We start from the raw sequence: 20,154 nt of genomic DNA, 5'->3' as shown, positions 1-20,154 counted from the left end.
TAATATTATATTAGTGATAAGTAAATTAGCCTTAATTTAATAATATTATATTCATTTCCATAATTATAAATGAATTTAAAGAGGTTAAAAAAAAAGTACATTCTTAATTTTCTAGCCATACATTACATATAGAGGATGGGTGAATATATTTTTTTATTTTAAATTCACTCGTCTCCATTATTCATGAATAATTAGTGATGGGAAAGTTAATGCTCATATAAAAGAAAATATTTACTAGGCATTATAATACATGATATAACTAAAAAGTATAATTGTACTGTGATTGACTAGATCTGTAAGAAAGAGAATGTGAGGTGGTGGTGGGTGTCCACAGCAGCCACTCTGACACTCAAATCAGTATACTAAAAAATATGGTGAATGCAAGAAAGTGCTTAGACTTTGAGTAGTATAAGAGAATAACGTATCTTTATCTTTGTTATCGTTCTTCTTTTATACTGTAAGAATATGGAGATAAATATAGCATTTTCTGATAATTCAGCGATTATGTGGCCAGCTGCTTGATAAGGGATATCGGCAGTTAATAGGTCGATAATCTCGTGATTACAGGTATAATTAGGATATACTGGACTGTGTCTAATAACAGTAACTTTATGCCAAGACTTAATCTATTAAGAGGAGGGCGAGTCTTAGTGATAAATCGGGTGTTTAAGGTCTGGGTCTTCATTTTCTCGGGTAGGACCGCATTACCCATCTATCGAATTCTTTTCATGTGGACATATCCTGTGGTGACAGCACATAACTTATTTTTGGGCGATTCTTATGTAGTATCAGAGGTTCCCCGCTGGTCTTCGATTTTTTAAATTTGAATGTGATGATTTATCTTTTCAGTTTAGGACAAGTGGCACGATTTGGCTGGTCTTTTACTGTTTGCATCATTTTGCCTACCTTTAGTAACGACGGTTGCCTTATTTTACGAGCCATATTTAAGACTTTGCTAGCTATGTCACTTTATAAGAATCTCCTTTCTTTTCTTTTATTTACGACTATCATCTATGGAATAAATGAATGAAGGTACTTTATTTTCTTTTTCTTGAGAATAACTAGATTTGTGCAGAGGATAACATCATGGTCTATGAATAGTAGCTGAAGGCGAGTCTTCATGAAAGTACAAACACACTGCTCAGCTTTGTGTATTGGCTAAGGACTGCAACCGGTCTGACTACAATGGATTTTCAGCGCCACGACCCCTTAGGGGTTGGATTGTGCAAGATTGACTCTGAGGGCCAAGTTAGGAAAACAGTTGGAGAAACGGTCCCCTTCATGCGGTTTTTCTTGGACAAACGATATCTTCTCGGAGGATGAGGTCAAGTGAGAGGCTGAGGAAAATCCCGCCAACCAGGTCTCTGGTAATGGCGTAATAGATGTTTGGAAAATTATGATGTAATAGATACTTGCGAGGGATATTGAAGCTCTCCTTCTCCCTTGTGATCTTTTGTAATAAAAATACATATTCTGCATATCTATTCTCCAGTATTTGTTCGTTCTGTGTGTGCCCTCATGGCTACCAACAATCTAAATAATTATTCAAGAGGCTACATTCCAACCAAACTATACATCTAGTGACCACTGTTTTTTGCCAAATAAGGGAGTTGAAGCACATTCACTTTGTAGGGCTTAACGCTCAGTTAACAATCATAAAATAATTTTGAGAGTTTTTGCAAAACAGAATTAATACTTGGGCATGTGGCCTGGCAAACTCCCTCCTTCCAATCATAAAACGCCTTAGGGAAATTTTGCCATAAGGGACTTTTACCCGGCCACTCGTCATGAGACTCGATCATAAGACTCGCCTCATTGACATTAATTTTTTATTGACACCTTCATTTTTTTGAGGATTGGTCTACCTACCTAGTGGCCTAGCATAAATGACTTGATTAATAGAACCAATGCCTGGATTATATCCTGACGGAACCTGTCTTATGACCTGACCTGACAAAACCCGCCTTAATGGCATAATCTCATAAAGCATTCCTAAAGGCAGAAGCATCAACAAAACATTGACCAATCTCAAATTGGATCTCACCTTCACCATTATATATAAATGGATTATTGTAAAATCCATGCAAATGATCCTTCTGGTCTAGTGCATTGTCACCATTATCTGACGATGATGAATCTATTGAAGCTTTTGACTCTAAGCTGCTCAACCCATCACTATCCTTAGCAATATCCATTTCATCTAACTCACCTTCTGAATCTACATGACTATCACTACTAGTCTCATCTAATTCATCAATTCCAACAGTTTTTGTACAATCACTGCCATTAGAGGACTCAAATTGATATTTATTTTCACTCTCAATCATTTCTGATTCTGAGATTTGCCCTTGCCATTCTTAGTACCTCTAGTTATTCTACTGCCACTAACATTAGCAAACTCCAAATAGTTGCCACTACCCTTACCCCTGCCCTTATTTAATTCCCTCCCTCTGCCTCTTACACTAAAACTGTTTCTCCCATTACTCTTGCCCCTAGCTAATTCCCTTCCTCTGCCTTTTACACTTACACTGACTCTACCCTTATCCCTGCCCCTGTTTTCATTTCTACCACTGCCCATGTTACAATCAGTGCCTCCATCTCCATCAACTAGTATTTCAGATTGAGTCGTCAAGGGTACATCAATAAAGTCACTTGCAAGTGATTCAGATGTATTATTTTTATGAACAGTTTGATCTCCAACATTTATATTAGTTTCAACTCCTAAATTACTTATCTCCTCATATATTTCAAATTCATTTATTTTCTCCTTAAATATTATATTACCCGGCTAAATTCTGGCTTCAGAATTCCAAATCTTCCAACGGAATACCCGTTGGAATCCGGAATCTCAATGCTGAAATCTCTTAAAAGGGTAAAATTAAGATTTTCATAAAATGAATTTGAATTTTTAATTTTAATCTTGAGAAAAGAAAAATGAATTTTTTTAAGCAAACCCCAAGTTCGGCCGCCGAACTTTCAAGTTCGGCCGTTGAAGGTGGTTCCTTCATGCCGCCGCGGGAACTTCCTGTTCGACCGCCGAAGGTGGTTTATGCAGCCACTTATAAGAGGCCTTTAGCCTGAAAATGTGAGAGTTTTCTCTCCATTTTCGAGCAGAGGTGACTCCTAGCCCTCCCTTGTTTACTCCTGTTGTTTTTCCTTCAAATCTCTTAGAAAATTCACCAGTTTTCCCTCGTTTTTGAAGATTTGAGCTTGAATATAGGTTTTTAAACCTTGAAGACCTCCAAAGACCATTGTACCTCATCTTCAAGTTGGGGTTGCTGTCACCTTTAGATCTCCAAGAGGTAAGTTTAGATCTTTGCTTTTCCTATGTTTTAAATAAGTTTTAAGAAGGGGTTAAGGGTTGATAATGCATGAAATGATTAAATCTAAAGTTTTAAGGGTTGGGTTAGGTTGATAATGAATGTTTGCTCTTGTGTTGTTTTTGTTGTTGCTTGTTGGGGATTATGCTAGTTTTTATGTCCCTTATGCATATTGAGTGAGTATGAATGTTTATGAGTAGTTGGGTGTGAGGATTGGAGTGTTTTGGTAGCTTTATGCATAGGGCAGAATCGGGTTCTGCCTTACTAGAGAATCCAGGTTCAACCGCTGAACCTGCTTGTGGAGACAGCCTTTTGGCCGTCTAACCCGCCTCTGAAAGTTTCAACTTTCCGATCTGTGTGGGGTTTAGGCAGCCGAACTTGCCCCCAAAAGTCCTTGACTTTCGCATCTGTGTGGAGTTTAGGCCGCCAAACCTGCCCCCGAAAGTTGTTGACTTTCGGATCTATGAGGGACCTTCAGTCGCTGAACCTACCGCCGAAAGTCCTCTACCCAGCCTTCTTCTGCTTGTTTTGTATGCATGCTTTGGTATGTTTTAAGGGGTTTTCAGGGAGTTGTTTAGAGTCTTGTAAAGGTTATGTTTGGTCCCTCATTGAAAGTCCATCTATGTAGGATCGGACCTGGAAGACCGTAGAGGCCTACAGTGAAATAATTGCGTCAGTGTTAGGTGAGCTCCAGCCAAATGTGAGTAGAACTAAACTGAATCATTATTTTAAGAAATTAAACCTTTTAAGCATGCTCATGCATCACGAATATCATGTATATCTATTAGGTTGTTTTGCATTAGAATTCACGAATATTATGCAATTTACTGTTGATGTGGATGGATATTGGATGACCCACTAGCCCTCGAGTATGATATGATATGATATAATACGGAAGTCCAGGTCGAGACCCATTCTACACCCCTGGTATTATGGATATGTTATGCTATGTTTAAGAGGAAGTACTGAGGAGCTCCTGTTGAGGGCCGAGCATTTTTGGAATATGTAGAGGGTTACTGGTGACAGGTCCATCTTGATGTGTATTATTTGTGTTGTGACGCATTTCATTTGATCATATGTTGATGTGTATTGTTTGTGTTGTGTTTTTAAAGATAGCTCGGGGAAGTCGACATAGTTGTTGGTATAGTCTAATGTAATAGTATAGTGTAGACATGTATTATTTAATGGATTATAATTGTGCTTTGCCCTAGTTTTTGACCTTGTAATTCCTGTTTTCATGATTCTTATATAAAAGTTTTAAATTAAGAGTTATGTTTGAACTAAGCTTGAGACATGTGATGTTCATCATACTGGAGCATTTGATGAGGGCTCTAGTATGGGTTTATGTTTTCAGTTTTGATGCATGCACAGGTCGAGTCTTAGTTCATGGGATATTTATGTTTTTGTTATATCTCGCAATCATGTATGAGATTTTATCAGGTATAACAGGATGTACAGTAGACTTACTACGGGTTCTGGCGACCTTAAGTCGATCTAAACCCTAGCGCCGGTAGCGGTCCGATTTTCGGGTCGTTACAAATATAAACTCATCATAAACAGTCTCATTTATTAATTCATTTGCATCATTTTTAAAATTCCCCTCACTATCCTCAACTTTCAAAATAATCTTTTCTTTTCCCTAACTACTTTCACATTTTTTACTATTACACTTTTCTTTTATCTCATATTGCTTTAATCAAAAGGGCTTAAAAGATGGAGGTTCACTTTTCCTACCAGATTTAGTGTCAAAAGCAAATTTCAAGGGCCCATCAGTAATGACAGATAATGCATAATGTTTCTTATAGCAATTCATTTTTATCAGACGATTATCAGCATACTTTTCAAACAATTTATTTACATTATCATCCCCTTGAACATGTATTCCACAACTAGAAATAATATCCATAAAGTGAGACTTAATCCCAAATGCCTTATAGCAATATGATAAAAGAGTCAAGTATGAGTACATGTATGGGTTAACATTTCGCACATTGACGACCTCCTTCTCAAAGTGCAGAACTAATTTATATAAAGAGGCCACCATTTCTGTCAAATAATAAAAAATAACATTAATAACAAAACATAAATTGTAAAACCCTAATCCCTAAATCATAAAAATACCCAACACCCTAAATCATAAAAAAAAATTCAATATCTTAATATTTACTATATTCGACTAAGTAATTCATATGTACATTACCTAAAATTGATTTTTATAAAATGAGCGCCACAGCTTTGCCGAATGGAGATGGGGTTTGACAGATTCAGATGGGTGAGAGAAATGGAGCTCCATCTTCTGCTTCTCCTATACTTCGAGAAATCAAATGGGAGAGCAGGTTAGAGCTAGTTAGAGAATAATATTAATAATGAGTATTTTAGTCTTTTAACTAATACTAACAGTGACTTAATTGAAAATCTAACGGGAGAGACCAATAGAATAGTTTTTAAAAATTACAGTGACTAAATTGATGATTTTTTAAAACAGATGGATGAAAGGTTATATTTCACTAAACTAGAGAGACTAAATTACAGTTTTTCCTTTATACTTTTCTGTCCTTCTCTGCTGAAAAATCATTAAGTTTTGTTATCATCAAAAGGGAGAGATTGTTGACCCTATAAGCCTTGGAAGAGCTTGATTTTGATGATACCAAAACTTAATGAATTATGTTTACCTAACCATTTTTAATATTAAAAGTAGAATATTTGGAAAGTATTGAAGACATAAGGAAAGATTATACATCGAAAAGAATGAAGACTCTTACAACAACACAAAATTTAATCAAAGGAAGAAGAAGTATAGAAAGGTATCTCTAGGATTTATTGTAAAAGAGTGAGTAAGTTAATATGACAATGTTGAATCTATTCATCTCATTCTGTTTCTTACAACTTCCAGACTCCGAAAGCAATTGGTTTCAGTCTGCACGGTTTTTAAACGGTTTAACGGCTAGTCTTTCAAACTTATTACTGTAAAACTATCTCTACAGCTAAGAAAGAAAATATTTTCAGACATATTTAAGAGAATAAAACTCTTCATTAAAGACATGATGAAAGCATAGAATTCTTCAGAGCATTTTGATATCTTTACATTAAAAGCCTTTTATGTTTGCATTAAAAGCTTTTCATTCTCATATCTAATTTTCATTGGCAAAATTATTCTCTCTCATTTTAATAATATTTCTGCTTTATTTGATAAAAGTTGTTGAGAGTATCTTTATTCTAAATCAAAACCTATATAAGGTTGTTCAAGTGTGTGGTCACTTGATAGAGGTCTTAAGCACCTATTAAAATTTAAGTGAAAGTTTGAGAATAAGTCAAACGTATAAAGGTCTACAAGCACCTGGAAAGTTTACTAGTAGTATGAAAGGTTGTTCTCTTACCTGTTAAAAAGAGATTTAGTAGAGGGAAAACTCAAGAAAAGACCTTGTGAGAGTAGATGCATGCTAAGTTTGCCAAATCACTATAAAATCTCTGTGTTTGATTTTATTCTCCATTATCTCTTTACTTTTAAGCTTTCCTTATTAATATGAGATATCTGTCTGTGAGTTATAATTATTGTGGATGAGAATTTGATAAAATTAGCTTGCTATTTTAATATCCGCTTTCTTTAATTTGCTTATATTATTTATTGGTGTACTTATTGTTAAGTATATTTTAAAATTTTTCAAGAAAATACTTGATAAGTTTATTTAAATTTATCACCTTTTATCCTCAGAATTAGCGATCGCAATTTTTTATTAAATCACAATTTTTTATTAAAACTCTGAGTAAGAACTAAAAAATTGGCAAAATGATTCCTTCACCCTTATTGATCATTTATCTTTGGACAACAACAATTTTATAAAAAAAAATTGAATATCTCAAATAATTTACAAAAAACATGTGATTAACATATTTAAGTTTTTATAAAAATCATTTTCTCTATGATTTAAAATGATTTTTATAAAAATTTAAATACTAAAATATGCAATATTTTATTTTATTTAATATTATTAATATAAAATATAATTTTTTATATGTTAAAAATATGTAAATAATTTATGATAGTGAGTATAAACTTTCAATGAAATATTTTAATATATAATATTTTATATAAAAAATTATTTGTAATAAATATTTATTTAATATTATATATGATGAAAATAAAATAAATATACTTTTAATATAAAATTTAAATTAAAGGACTATATATTTATTCATATAAAATTATATAAACTATATTATAATTTGTCATTTAACTTTTTCAAATTTAATTTAATTTTATTGGTTATAATCGTGATAAATTGAAAAAAGTTTAATTTTATTATTTAAATTTAAAATTTTAGATATAAATATAAATTAATGTAAAGTTGTAGATTTTTTTCATTTATAGATCTTTTAAAAAATAATTCTATTTGGCATGACACGAAAATTATAAATATTTTTTATTAAAATTAATTAAGGCAAATGGTTAAAATTATATCAAATATGAAAATATTAATTTTATTATCCAAAATTTTAATATTAAAATATAAATGTGTTGAAAATTTTTTGTTCAATAGACCTAAATAATACAAAAAGAGTTATACTCTATCTAAACTACAGTTTTATTGATTAAATTAAATTCAATTTGTTATTTAAAAATTTTTAAATTTAATCCATAACATTTTATTTTTATAAAAAATAATTATTTATTATTAAATTTTTAAAAAATAATAATTATTTAAAAATATAATTATCTCTCATTGATAATTATCTTAATTATTCCTCATCATTTATTGAAATTTTGTTAACTAACTAAACTTAATTTAGAGAATAAAATTATTATCTATTTTAAAAATTAAATTTTATAAAATAAAATATAAACAACTTAAACAATTAAATATTATTATAAATAATGTAAAAATTTAAACTAGAAAAGTTTTATTTTTATATATAGTATAGATAAATTAAATATTTTAATTTTTAAAAAATATTTAAATAATATTAAAATTGATAATATTTAAAATTATCTCTTCTGAGTAATATACAATTATTTTATTGTTAGATATTTATTTAAACATATCATTTGATTGAACTAAACTACCACTTAAATTATATAAATCTTATTGAGTTTTGTCCTATATATAATTATCAAATAAAAATTATTATTTTTTAGTAATTTAAATTTACATACAATTTTAAATAAAATCATCTATTTTAATTAAAATTAATTATTTATCTAATAATTATATATATATATTAAATATATATACCCAATATATAATAACATAATAAATTTTATAAAAATAAGTGAAATTCATTTATTTATATATAAAAGCTATTTAAAATCTATATTTATTTTTCAAAATTTGAAAATTATAAATTACTTTTAAAAATTATTTTTTTAAATTTATGTTAATTATTTTAATAGGGTAGAATAAATATTTTAAATATAAGAGATAAAATTTAAAATATTTATTTTATTCTATAAAAATAATATATTATAAATAATTTAAATACAAATAGAATTAATAACTTTAAAGTGAATTCTACAATTATTTTATAAATAAAATTTAAATTAAATTAAATTAATTATTACAAAAAATTTAAATAAATTTAAAATGTCTTTCCTTTTCATACATTTATAAATACTATATAAAAAAAACATCTATCGCAATTCAATTTTCGAAGCATTCTCAACATCGATGGAAAACAAGAAGGAGCCTAGAAATGATTAGGGTTATTTTCACTTCAATGAATCTACATTTGTTAACTTATTTCCTTGGAGAAAAAACAAAAACAAAAAAAACATAGAAAATAAACAAATCTAAAATGATTCGAACAAGAGACAACAATTTCCAGGCAAACATTTCATCTTGTTAAAAACAGAGACAGAAACATAGATCTCATCTCATGTCATCTCAACTTGGCCAGTTGCTGCCTTTCTTTTCGTCGCTGGCAATTCATCCCCCAAGTAGCTCTCGTGCCTGTAACCATCCCCCCAAATAGCATAAGCTTCTTCCCCATGAGCAGCTTCATCGCCAATCTCCATATCCTCATCAGACATTCTCAGAGGCACAACAAGTTGAATTACGACACATATTAAGCTTGTGACAATAACATTTATGGTCATAACATACAGAATTCCCAGAAGCTGAATTCCTACTTGTCGTAACCCTGTACCGACTTGTCGCATTTGAAAACCATAAAATAAGCCAACAAACTGGCCATATGACCCAGCGAACAAATTGCATAGATGGGGTTCAGCGAATAGGCCTGTGAGAATTCCACCGAGGCTTCCTGCAATGGCATGCGTGTGAAAAACAGCCATTGTATCGTCAACCTTTTGGAGGAGCTTGGACTTCTTGTGTACAACCATCATTGTAAACCAAGGAATTGAACCTGAACACAGCCCCATAATTACTGCTGCCCATCCTTGCACAACCCCTGAATCAAATTGCATGTCAAAATCATTAACTTAGAGACTTCTAATAGAAGTGTTTGTGTGTGTAATGCTCATGGGCTTACCAGCTGCAGGAGTGATGCAGACTAAACCAGTGATCATGCCTTGAACAGCACCAATAACGGAAGCTTTGCCTAAATATAAGATGTCAAGTGCAAGCCAAGTAAGCAAGCTTGTGGCTGTACACAAATGGGTATTCAAGACTGCCAAAGAAGCATCAGTGCTTGCTGCATAAGGGTCTCCTCCATTAAATCCTGTCCACCCCATCCATAGAAATCCTGCACCAGCTAACATAAGAATGATGTTGTTTGGAGGGAATCTCTCTCTGTCCTTGGTTAGGCGAGGACCAACCTAAACGTGCAGCAAGATTAGCAAATCCAAACAACGTTTATTCAGTTAAAAGAACATTGAAAGAATCAGTTCTTTGTTTAGAGTGGAAGAACAAGTTACCCAGTAGGCTGCTGTGAAACCTGCAACTCCAGCCGATAGATGAATCACAAAGCCACCAGAATAATCTATTAACCCTTTTTTGAAAAGAAAACCTTCAGGACACCAAATGCTAAACGCTACGAAAGTGTATGAAAAGGTTAGCCACAGCGGAACAAACATCATCCAGGCATAAAAATTCATCCGCCCCAGCAAGGCACCAGCAATCAGAATCAACGTAATCGATGCAAAAACAGATTGGAAAAACACCATAGTTGCACTGGGAAACTTGCCAATGAACGCTGGACCAAGGAGGAATTTTTGTTCAAGTGCAATATTGGCCTTCCCCCAGAAAGGCACAAGCTCTTCTCCAAAAGACATCCTGTAACCCCAAGAAACCCAACAGAAAAGCACACAAGCGAAGGCATAAATCACCATGAAAGCAGAGTTCACAGCCCATTTCTTCTTCACACCTCCACCATATAGAATAACAAGCCCTGGAATGCTTTGTAAACCAACAAGTGTTGCTGCTGTTAGTTGCCATGCATTATCTGCCTTGCTCATCCATGGTGGGGTAGATTCATCAAAACCTAAACCAGAAGGAAGATTAAGCAAAGGGGCTGGAGCTGGAGATGGTACAGGTGCCGGGATATAACTCATCTTTCACTTTAATTAAACAACAATGGAGTTTGAGCTTTGAAGGCAGAGCAAGCTCTACAACTGGTGGGTTATATCTAGGAATCACAATGATGTTTTGAATCGATTATGTCGACAAGCTGTCACTACTATGTTGGTATCATTTTGATCACTTAATGATGTTTTTTCTTGTGTTCTTAGGTCACATCTGCTAGCTTCAGAATTTTCCTTTTCTACTCTGGGCGAGTAATCCAACTACTGATAATGGCAATTCCAAAGATTCTTATTTTGACATCTTGTGCTTTTCAATACCAGCCCAAAGGAGTTCCCTTGAAAAATGATACTATATTAATATACGAATGATTTATAGATAAATTAAGAAATGACGTAAATAAATGAGATATTAGCACTCTAAGGCTTAGTCTGGTGGAAAGTGCATCCCTTAATCTTGAAAGGTTTAAAGTTCGACTCCCCTAACCCTTATTTTTTAAAAAAAATAAATGAGATATTAATTTAATATTTTTATTTAAATAATTAGTTGAATAAAATATAAATATATATAATTAAATAATCTCAATTTCAGGATAAATATATAAAACACTCTTAACTTAACAGTCAATACTATTTGGAATTACTAATTCAAAAAAAAAAATACTTATTTTGAATTAATACAGAGAACTGTTTTAGGGCTTTTTGCAAAATTGAGGGTGGGAGAAAACTTATTTGTGGATTTAGGGTTGGAGATAAATTATTTGCGGATTTAGGGTTGGACTGCCACGTGACAGTCAAAAAGAAAACTTACCGCTTGTTTATCAGGCGCCAGGGCCTGGCGCCATTTAAAATGGCCAGTGCATTATTTTTTTTTTAAGAATGGCCTGGCGCCACTTAGAGTGGCGCCAGGCCATTCTTTTCTTTTTTTTTATTTTTTTTTTATAAAATTATAAAATAATATTATTATATAATTAAAATTACTCATATTATTTAATAATATTATTATATATTATTTAAAATATTATAATTATATTAATTAATTAATATATGAGTGTATAAATATTTAAAATTATAAAAATTAAATTTATTTTTATTAGACTGCTATTATGCCGTCGTACAGAATAATATTAATATCCTAATATTTTAGAGAATTATGAAATATATCATTCTAAGTGGTGCCAGACCATTATTTATTTTATTTATTTTTTATTTATTAAAATATTATAATTATATTAATTAATTAATATATGAGTGTATAAATATTTAAAATTATAAAAATTAAATTTATTTTTATTGAATTGCTATTATCCAGTCGTGCATAATAATATTAATGTCCTAATATTTTAGAGAGTTATGAAATATATTATTATATAATTTGATAACTGCCGGACTTTTCTCACTCTAAGGGAAATTAAATCCGAAAAAGTGAAATAGGTCTAAGGTCTCAGAAACCCACTTTATTTAGCCGGTCCAGCATATTCGGTCCTGATCCAGACACGGGACAGATCGGGTTGCCTGCGAGTCTGGATCCAGCACGAGGAGTCCAGCCTTGTGATGTGACTTGAAGAAGGACAGTAAACCCAGTCAATTCGCAACTCTGCTCGCATGCGCGCTGAAGAAATTAAATAACCGTCTGACGTGAAAAGAGTCTTGACATTTCCGTACTAACGATCTAAGTAGTTTCGGTTGTAATTAAATAATATTAGATATTTTTATAATAATAATTTTTTTTATAATTTTAATATATTAATATTGAATAAATTTTATTATTAATTTTTAAATAAAAAATTACTGTAATTTATAATTTCATAATTATAAAATTAATATTACACTACAATTCGATATAAAATTATAAAATTAATATTATACTGCGATTTGATATATAAAAACAATTCGATTGTAATTAGATATATAAAAATAATTTAATAATATTATATATATTTATTTAATGATAAATTTTTTTATTATTTTAATAAATTAATACAATAATATTATTATTAAATAATATCAGTAATTTTTTAATTATATAATAATATTATTTTATAATTTTATAAAAAAATAAAAAAAAAAAAAAAATAAAGAATGGCCTGGTGCCAGCCAAGCCATTCTTAAAAAAAAAAAATAATGCCTGGCGCCGATTAAACAAGCGGCAGATTTTCTTTTCGGCCAACTCCAAATCCGCAAATAATTTATCTTCAACCCTAAATCCATAAATAAATTTTCTCCCACCCCTAATTTTGTAAAAAGCCCACTGTTTTAAATTATATATATATATATTTTTTTTACACTTTTGTTTAGAAACAGGTTACTTTATTCTGTAATATTCTTGTTTTCTGAAACCCTTACCTTCTTCTTTTGCAATTGTACATGTTCTTTCGGCTTGGTTTTAATAGGGCCAATAAGCCACGAGATGAAAATATAAAAAGTGGGTCTAACAGGTTTGAACCAACCCATCTGGGCTGACTCAGGATGGGTCCAATGTCAGGTTTCACGTATGCACTGTTGGGAGTTGATGGGTGTCCAAATTCAAAACTTCACTAAACAACATAACTTCAAAAATTCATGCTTAATAAATAAAATAATATATAAAATTACTACTTCACTAGGATGCGATTCAAATTCAACCCCGAAATATATTATCAATACTCAGGATCATTTCAAATTTATTAAAAATACTTTAAACTATTTAAATTCGATCATTATTATTCAAATAAAATTTAAATTTAATATTAAAATTAATAATTTATATACTAGATTTAATTTCGTGATAGGTGTATCTAGATTTTAAATTTTATTTTCTTAATTTCTAATTTTTATTTAAAAAAAATAATTTATATAAAAATATTTTTTATTAATAACTTTTATTTAAAAAATATTTTAATTTATATTTTAATTTTAATTTTTAAATAAAAATATATAAATATTAAAAATTATTATTTAATCTTATATTATATTATAGAAAAACTTATGAATTAGTTTTCAGTTTTAAAAAATATATTAAAATATTTTTTATATTTTAAAAAATTTACTATTTAATCTTCCTATTAATTTTAATCATAAGTATATTATTATTTAATTTTTATAATTTTAAAAAATTCATTAATGAATTTCTCAAATTTACTGAAAAATTTATCGATTAGTCTTTATATATAAATATTACAAAATTATTATTTAATTTTATAATATAAAAAACTTATTAATTAATTTTTTAATTTTAAAAAATATAATAAAGTGTTCGTTATATTTTAAAAAATTTACTATTTAGTATTTCTATTAATTTTAATCGTTAAATATATTACTATCTAGTCCTTACAATTTTAAAAAATTCATTAATTAATTTCTCACGTTACTGAAAAGTCTATCAATTAGTTTCTTCATATAAGGGTTATATAAACGATAAATAAGTTCAGATAACAACTACTTTATATATAAAATTCAAATTCAACCTAAATTTGTTATAAGTATTAATTTTAAACATAAATTTATTTTAAATCTTATTATAACATTCGATTTAGATCGATATATCAATTTAATATGATGAATACTCTATATATAATTTTTTTTTCCGAAAAATCAATTCCTGACGAAGCCCCAACAGCCAGAAAGGAAGATACAACATGGTTTTGGATGGTTGGGTTATATAAAAAATGTCCATCCGGCAAAGATTTTGCTGCTAATAAAGATTTTGTTATTGGTAATCTCATCCATTGTCAATTTTGTTCTTGTATAGTTGAGACATCAAGTTGATAAATCATATAGATTTAATAACAATGGTTTGATGTAGGTTAATTCTAAATTAAAATGATGGTTTCAACATGAAGATCCTAATCATACTGCAATGTTTGATTTGTCCTCAATTCAATGAGGATTGGGTCAATTCAATAATTGAATTTTTCTCAAATATGAAAAGAAAATATCATTCCGTTTCAAGAAAAAGGCATAAAACAGCTTTATCCGAGTCTAGGCTTGTGGGTTTTGAATCAAACACCTTATTGCATGCCTATGGGCATATTATAAGAGAAAGCCGCAAATCAACCAAAGTCGAGACTATTGGCTTCACATTGTCTTGTATTGCTTGTAAATCGACGAGGTCGTCTCCAGGCGGACCAAGTCCTCGTACGCGTTTTCCGTCGTCCGTAAATCTAGCAAGACCACATTTTGGTTGAACCTGGAGAGAAATTCTATCCTATTGTTGTGGAGAAAATTGAATTTGTTTAATTGCATTGACATTAAAATGGAAACAATTGTACACGTCAGCATGAACATTAATAAATAATCCGAAATGCGTAATACTTGGCAAATAAAATCCACGAACCAAATTAAGCATCATTCATAAGTGGCCAATTCCACAGCAAAAGCACAAGTTGCAGTTTAAGAAATGTCATTTCACATATCAAAAAGTCTATAGACTTTGAATACCCAGTTAATAACTCAATACAATTGCAACATTCAATTCAATATTGTACTGAGTTTATGCATAAAAGTTTTCTTTTTTCTAAAGTCAAATACAAAAAAAAATTCCAGAATTTGTGCAATTTTTTTATTTAATCTAATTATTTTACTCTAAAATTTTAATATTCTTATTAAAAATCGAATAATTACATAATTCAAAAAAACAAATATAAAAAGAAAACAACACACAATTTTAATGCATTCACCAATTAAACATAATTTCGTGTATGGTTGACCTTCGTATTATATTCACCGAAATACAAAGAAAAAAAAAAAACTCATGATATGGAGCAAAGTCAGTTTTAATGTATGCGCGGCGGCGGAGCTTGAAAATTTATTTCTCCAAAGAAGAAACATGTCTTATTTTACGCTAACTTCCTCGCATGGTATTTCTTATCAATTGCATGCCGGCCACCCAGTTTAATTATTTCAACTAATCTCATCCAATTCATTAGAAAATAGTCGACATATATAAAGAAAATTGATTTAAACGTTTTTAGAATAAATAAAATTTCAATCTAATAATATTAAAATTATTTTCAGAATTAATTATGAAACTTTGTCTTATTAAGAATAAACAAATATAAAAAAAAGTCAATAAGAATTCAAACACTTATCTCCCAACCATTTTCCTCTCTCTTCCTCTAGCTCAAATAATATAAATAAATATTATGTCTTAAAGTTGAATTTATTTTAAATTTTCATTATATTCTAAAATATTTTAATTATTTGTTTCCAACTAATATATATATACATGTCCACACAAACTTAACGCATAAAAATTATAAGAATTATTTTTTTTTTAAATAATTGGTTTCAAGTTGAATTTAAATTTGAAACTTTTTCGCTCAATAAATAATTTCAGTGTTAATAAACTAAATTTTACTCGTAATGTAAAAAATTATTGAATTTTATGTATTTATATTTTTGAGATAATGCAAATCTAATTTAGATCATAATTATATGATACTATTGATATTATCTAAGAATCGTTCAAAATAAATTATGAGATCTCACCACAAATAAAACTATATAATAAAATCTTATAAGTAGCATGGTCAAAAAAGAAACACCCAAAAATATTAACACTCGATTTATCATCAAGACTTGCCCTTTGATAGGATGAGTCTTATTATAGAGTTGAAGTTAACAAACACAATTGACTAGTACCATTGCACCTGTAATCACGAAATACCTAGCGGAATCTTTTACCAAGTTAACCGAACACATCATCGTTGGATCATAATAAAATATTATAATTATTTAAAATTTTTATCGTATAAAAGGGAAATGATCACAAAAATAAAAATATGTAATTCTTATATTACTCAAATTATAATCGATTCATTATATTCGCTTTATTCTCCAATATACTAAATTGAACGTTCGGATCTATCACCTTACATTATCTTTATAATAAATCTAATCAATCACAACACATATGTTTTCTGGCCTCATCAATTATTATAAATATACACTTTAAAAACATGATATTACTACTATGATTACAAAATGCTGTTAAACAAAAATCGTTGAAAATCTGCTGTAGTGTGAAATCTTAAGCAAAAGAAATCTACTTGTCCAATGTAATAAAGATGTTTTTTTTATCCATAGTGAAACAAAGTTGTTGGATTTCTATTGTTTACTTTTTCTCATCTAAAATCTGACATTGTCCATCCAACTTGTCCAATTTGTGAAAGATTAAAAAAAAAAAGACATTAATTAGGAGGACCCAGTCGCAAACTCTTGTCTTAATCGTGTATAAATATCTCAACTCTTTCAAGCAAGTGAATCATCTCTCATCATTCACGTAAACACAATATTACATAGAAAAATACAGAATCCAAAATTTAATGGAGAAGATTGAGCACATCACAGTAGCCACAAATGGCATTAACATGCACGTAGCAACAATCGGGACAGGCCCAGCAATTCTCTTCTTGCATGGCTTCCCTGAACTCTGGTACTCTTGGAGACACCAACTCCTCTGTCTCTCTTCCCTTGGTTATCGTTGCATAGCCCCTGATCTTCGTGGTTTTGGAGACACTGACGCTCCTCCATCCGTAAATGACTACACGGCGCTCCATGTCGTCGGAGACCTCGTCGGCCTCCTTGATGCCTTGAAAATCGAGCAAGTGTTTTTGGTGGGCCATGACTGGGGGACCCTGATAGCTTGGTATTTCTGTTTGTTTAGACCTGAAAGAATCAAGGCCTTGGTCAACATGAATGTCGTATTCACGCCCAGGAATCCACAAGTGAAGCCTCTGGACGGGCTCAGGGCTGTATATGGCGATGAATACTACATCTGCAGGTTTCAGGTATTTCATTTTCTTAATTTTCCTGGAAAGTTAAATTTTGTTTTCTGGGTGTTCTATAGTTCTCAAATATCTTGTTAAACCTCGTCCTTTAGGAACCAATAGAGGAGGAGTTTGCTGGAGTCGATGCTGCAAAATTGTTAAGAACTATTTTTACAATTCGCAGTCCTAATCCACCTCTTATACCTAAAGGAATAGACTACAAAACATTCCCATTTCTTCTCCAGAGCTTGCCTTCTTGGCTAACTGAAGAAGATATCAATTACTACGCTGCCAAATTTAACCAGAAAGGCTTCACTGGCGGATTGAATTATTACAGATGCGTAGACCTGTAAGTTCTGAAAAAATCATTAGAGATTTACAGTTTATGATGACATCAATTTCTTTCTGTTAACCCAATTGGCTGATTTAATGCAGAGACTGGGAGCTGATGGCTCCATGGACAGGAGTTGGAATCAAAGTACCTGTGAAGTTCCTTGTCGGGAACCTGGATCCATCCTTCTATCTTCCAGGCGTACAGGATTACATAGCAAGTGGTGGGTTTAAGAAAGATGTGCCACTTTTGGAAGAAGTGGTGATAATGGAAGGAGTGGGCCATTTTATCAACCAAGAAAAAGCTGAGGAAGTCGCCCAGCATATTTATGACTTCATAAAAAAGTTCTGACCAGGAATCCCAATTCATCCATGGCTTCTACTTGATTTTCAAATTTAAATTTCCCCTTGCTCAACGCTCCATCTTATCATTAATGGAAATAAAGTGTTATTCTTTTTTATTTCATGTTAAATCTTTCATTGAAGTGTATTAATAGTGTATATTGATTTTCTTTTAAGCTAACTAAAATAAATATAATGGGTTTCCTTTTGTTTATATTTCTTCTTTCTTAAGGGAATGAAATTAATAAACATATTATATTTGGCATTTGACGCAGAGGGTGAAGTTTAAAAATGAAAAAAATTATTATTTAGTTACTAACTCATTAATTAATTTTTTGATTTAAAAAAGAATATTAGAACGTGATTTACATTTTAAAATATTCACTAGTCTGCTCTTTATTAGTTTTATCTATTAAATATCATAAAAAAATCTAAAATATTTTTAATACGAATAAATTAATTAATAAATTTTTTAAAAATATAAAAAATCAACTAATAAATTTTTTAAAATTATAAAAATTAAATAATAAAATATTTAACAATAAAATTAATAAAATGATGAACGAGTAGACTCTTAACACGTTAAAAATACTTTAATGTATTTTATAAAATTAAAATACTAATCAATGAGTTTTTATTTACGCGTAGAGACTAAATAATATTTTTTTAAAAAAAATTATTCTTTCAATATTAAATATTATATAGAACATTAATTTGAAAAAAACTATATTTATTATTTATATAGCTGATCAAGAGATGAATATGATATATTTAAAAAATGCTAATAATATATAGTTAAGCATAGTTGTGAATTGGGGTGGAGAGAATAGCACAAGGGCCCCAATCCACCTAAAAATCCTTATCTAATTCATCGGGTATACAACATGAAATCCGAATCGGAGATTTCTCTCACTTTTTTACAATTTAAAAATCGTAGGAAATTCAACCATACTACTTTAGATTGGCATTAATATATTAATTTTAAAAAACTAATAGTTAAATTATTTTAACATTTATTTTTATATAAAAATTATTATAAAATTTAAAAAAGGTTGGATGATGATCTATGATATCCACCAACCACTGTCTAGTCAATAGGTTGGATGTCCACGTCGGAGTATAAATTACGGCCAGCATCTCATATAGTAAAATTCAAATGAAAATTTTAATAAAATCAAAACTTTAGATTTGTGATACAAAATTAAACTACTATAGTAGACCTTTGAAAAGAGAATAAAGAAAACGAAATATTACGTACTTATTTTATTTTTTATTTTAATATTATTTATTTTCTCCATTCTCCCCCTTCAAATTTTTTTAATACTCGCATCAAATTTTAGAGGCTTCAACAATTTTTTTTTTCAAAATATCAGTACATAAAAATTTGATTTATTTGATTTATTTTTAATATTTAATTCAAACTGAAAAAATCAATCGAACTGAATTACTGAAAAAATCAATCGAACTGAATTAATTTGAAAATTCAGTTTGATTTTTTTATTAATTTCGATTTGATTCGATTTTTAATTTTAAAAATTTTAGTTATTTCAATTCGATTTGATTTTAATCAGAAAAAATTAAAAAAAATAAAAACAACCGATGAGTAATAATAATATATTATTTTTAATAATATAGAAAAATTAAATAATATTAAGATTAAAATATTAATTAAATTTTAAAATTAAGAAGTATAAAATTTATTAAAAATTAAAATTGATTAAACTAAACTGAATCAGATCGATTCAATTCAATTTCTAATTAAAATCGATTCGATTCGATTTTTATAAATATTAAAATTTTAATTTTTAATTTATTCGATTCGATTTAATTTTGAACCTGACAATAATACCCTATAAAAACGTACGTAGCATGCCTTTTCACTTCAAACCTATTGATGCATTCATAATTGAGTATTTAATTGCACAAGAATGATGTGGTT

At 29.6% G+C, this 20,154-nt stretch overlaps 2 protein-coding genes across 2 annotated transcripts; one reads left to right on the top strand and one right to left on the bottom strand.

Annotated features, from left to right (window-relative positions):
- Positions 1–9,055: 9,055 nt before the first annotated feature.
- LOC110604303 (ammonium transporter 2 member 5) lies at positions 9,056–10,941 on the bottom strand. Its single transcript, XM_021742471.2, has 3 exons — positions 10,192–10,941; positions 9,807–10,092; positions 9,056–9,725 (listed from the first exon to the last, which is right to left on the bottom strand). The coding sequence occupies exons 1-3, from the start codon at positions 10,825–10,827 to the stop codon at positions 9,190–9,192; spliced, it is 1,458 nt and encodes a 485-aa protein (XP_021598163.1). The 5' UTR covers positions 10,828–10,941; the 3' UTR covers positions 9,056–9,189.
- A 6,093-nt stretch (positions 10,942–17,034) lies between these two features.
- Positions 17,035–18,339, top strand: LOC110604184 (epoxide hydrolase A). Its single transcript, XM_021742315.2, has 3 exons — positions 17,035–17,564; positions 17,657–17,892; positions 17,979–18,339. Exons 1-3 carry the CDS (start codon positions 17,100–17,102, stop codon positions 18,223–18,225), a joined length of 948 nt encoding a protein of 315 aa, XP_021598007.1. The 5' UTR covers positions 17,035–17,099; the 3' UTR covers positions 18,226–18,339.
- The last annotated feature ends 1,815 nt before the right edge of the window (positions 18,340–20,154 follow it).

This window comes from Manihot esculenta, chromosome 16 (assembly GCF_001659605.2).
Source record: "Manihot esculenta cultivar AM560-2 chromosome 16, M.esculenta_v8, whole genome shotgun sequence".
NCBI lineage: Eukaryota > Viridiplantae > Streptophyta > Magnoliopsida > Malpighiales > Euphorbiaceae > Manihot > Manihot esculenta.
The sequence above is the reverse complement of the archived record's forward strand: the minus strand, read 5'-3'. Positions and strand labels throughout refer to the sequence as shown.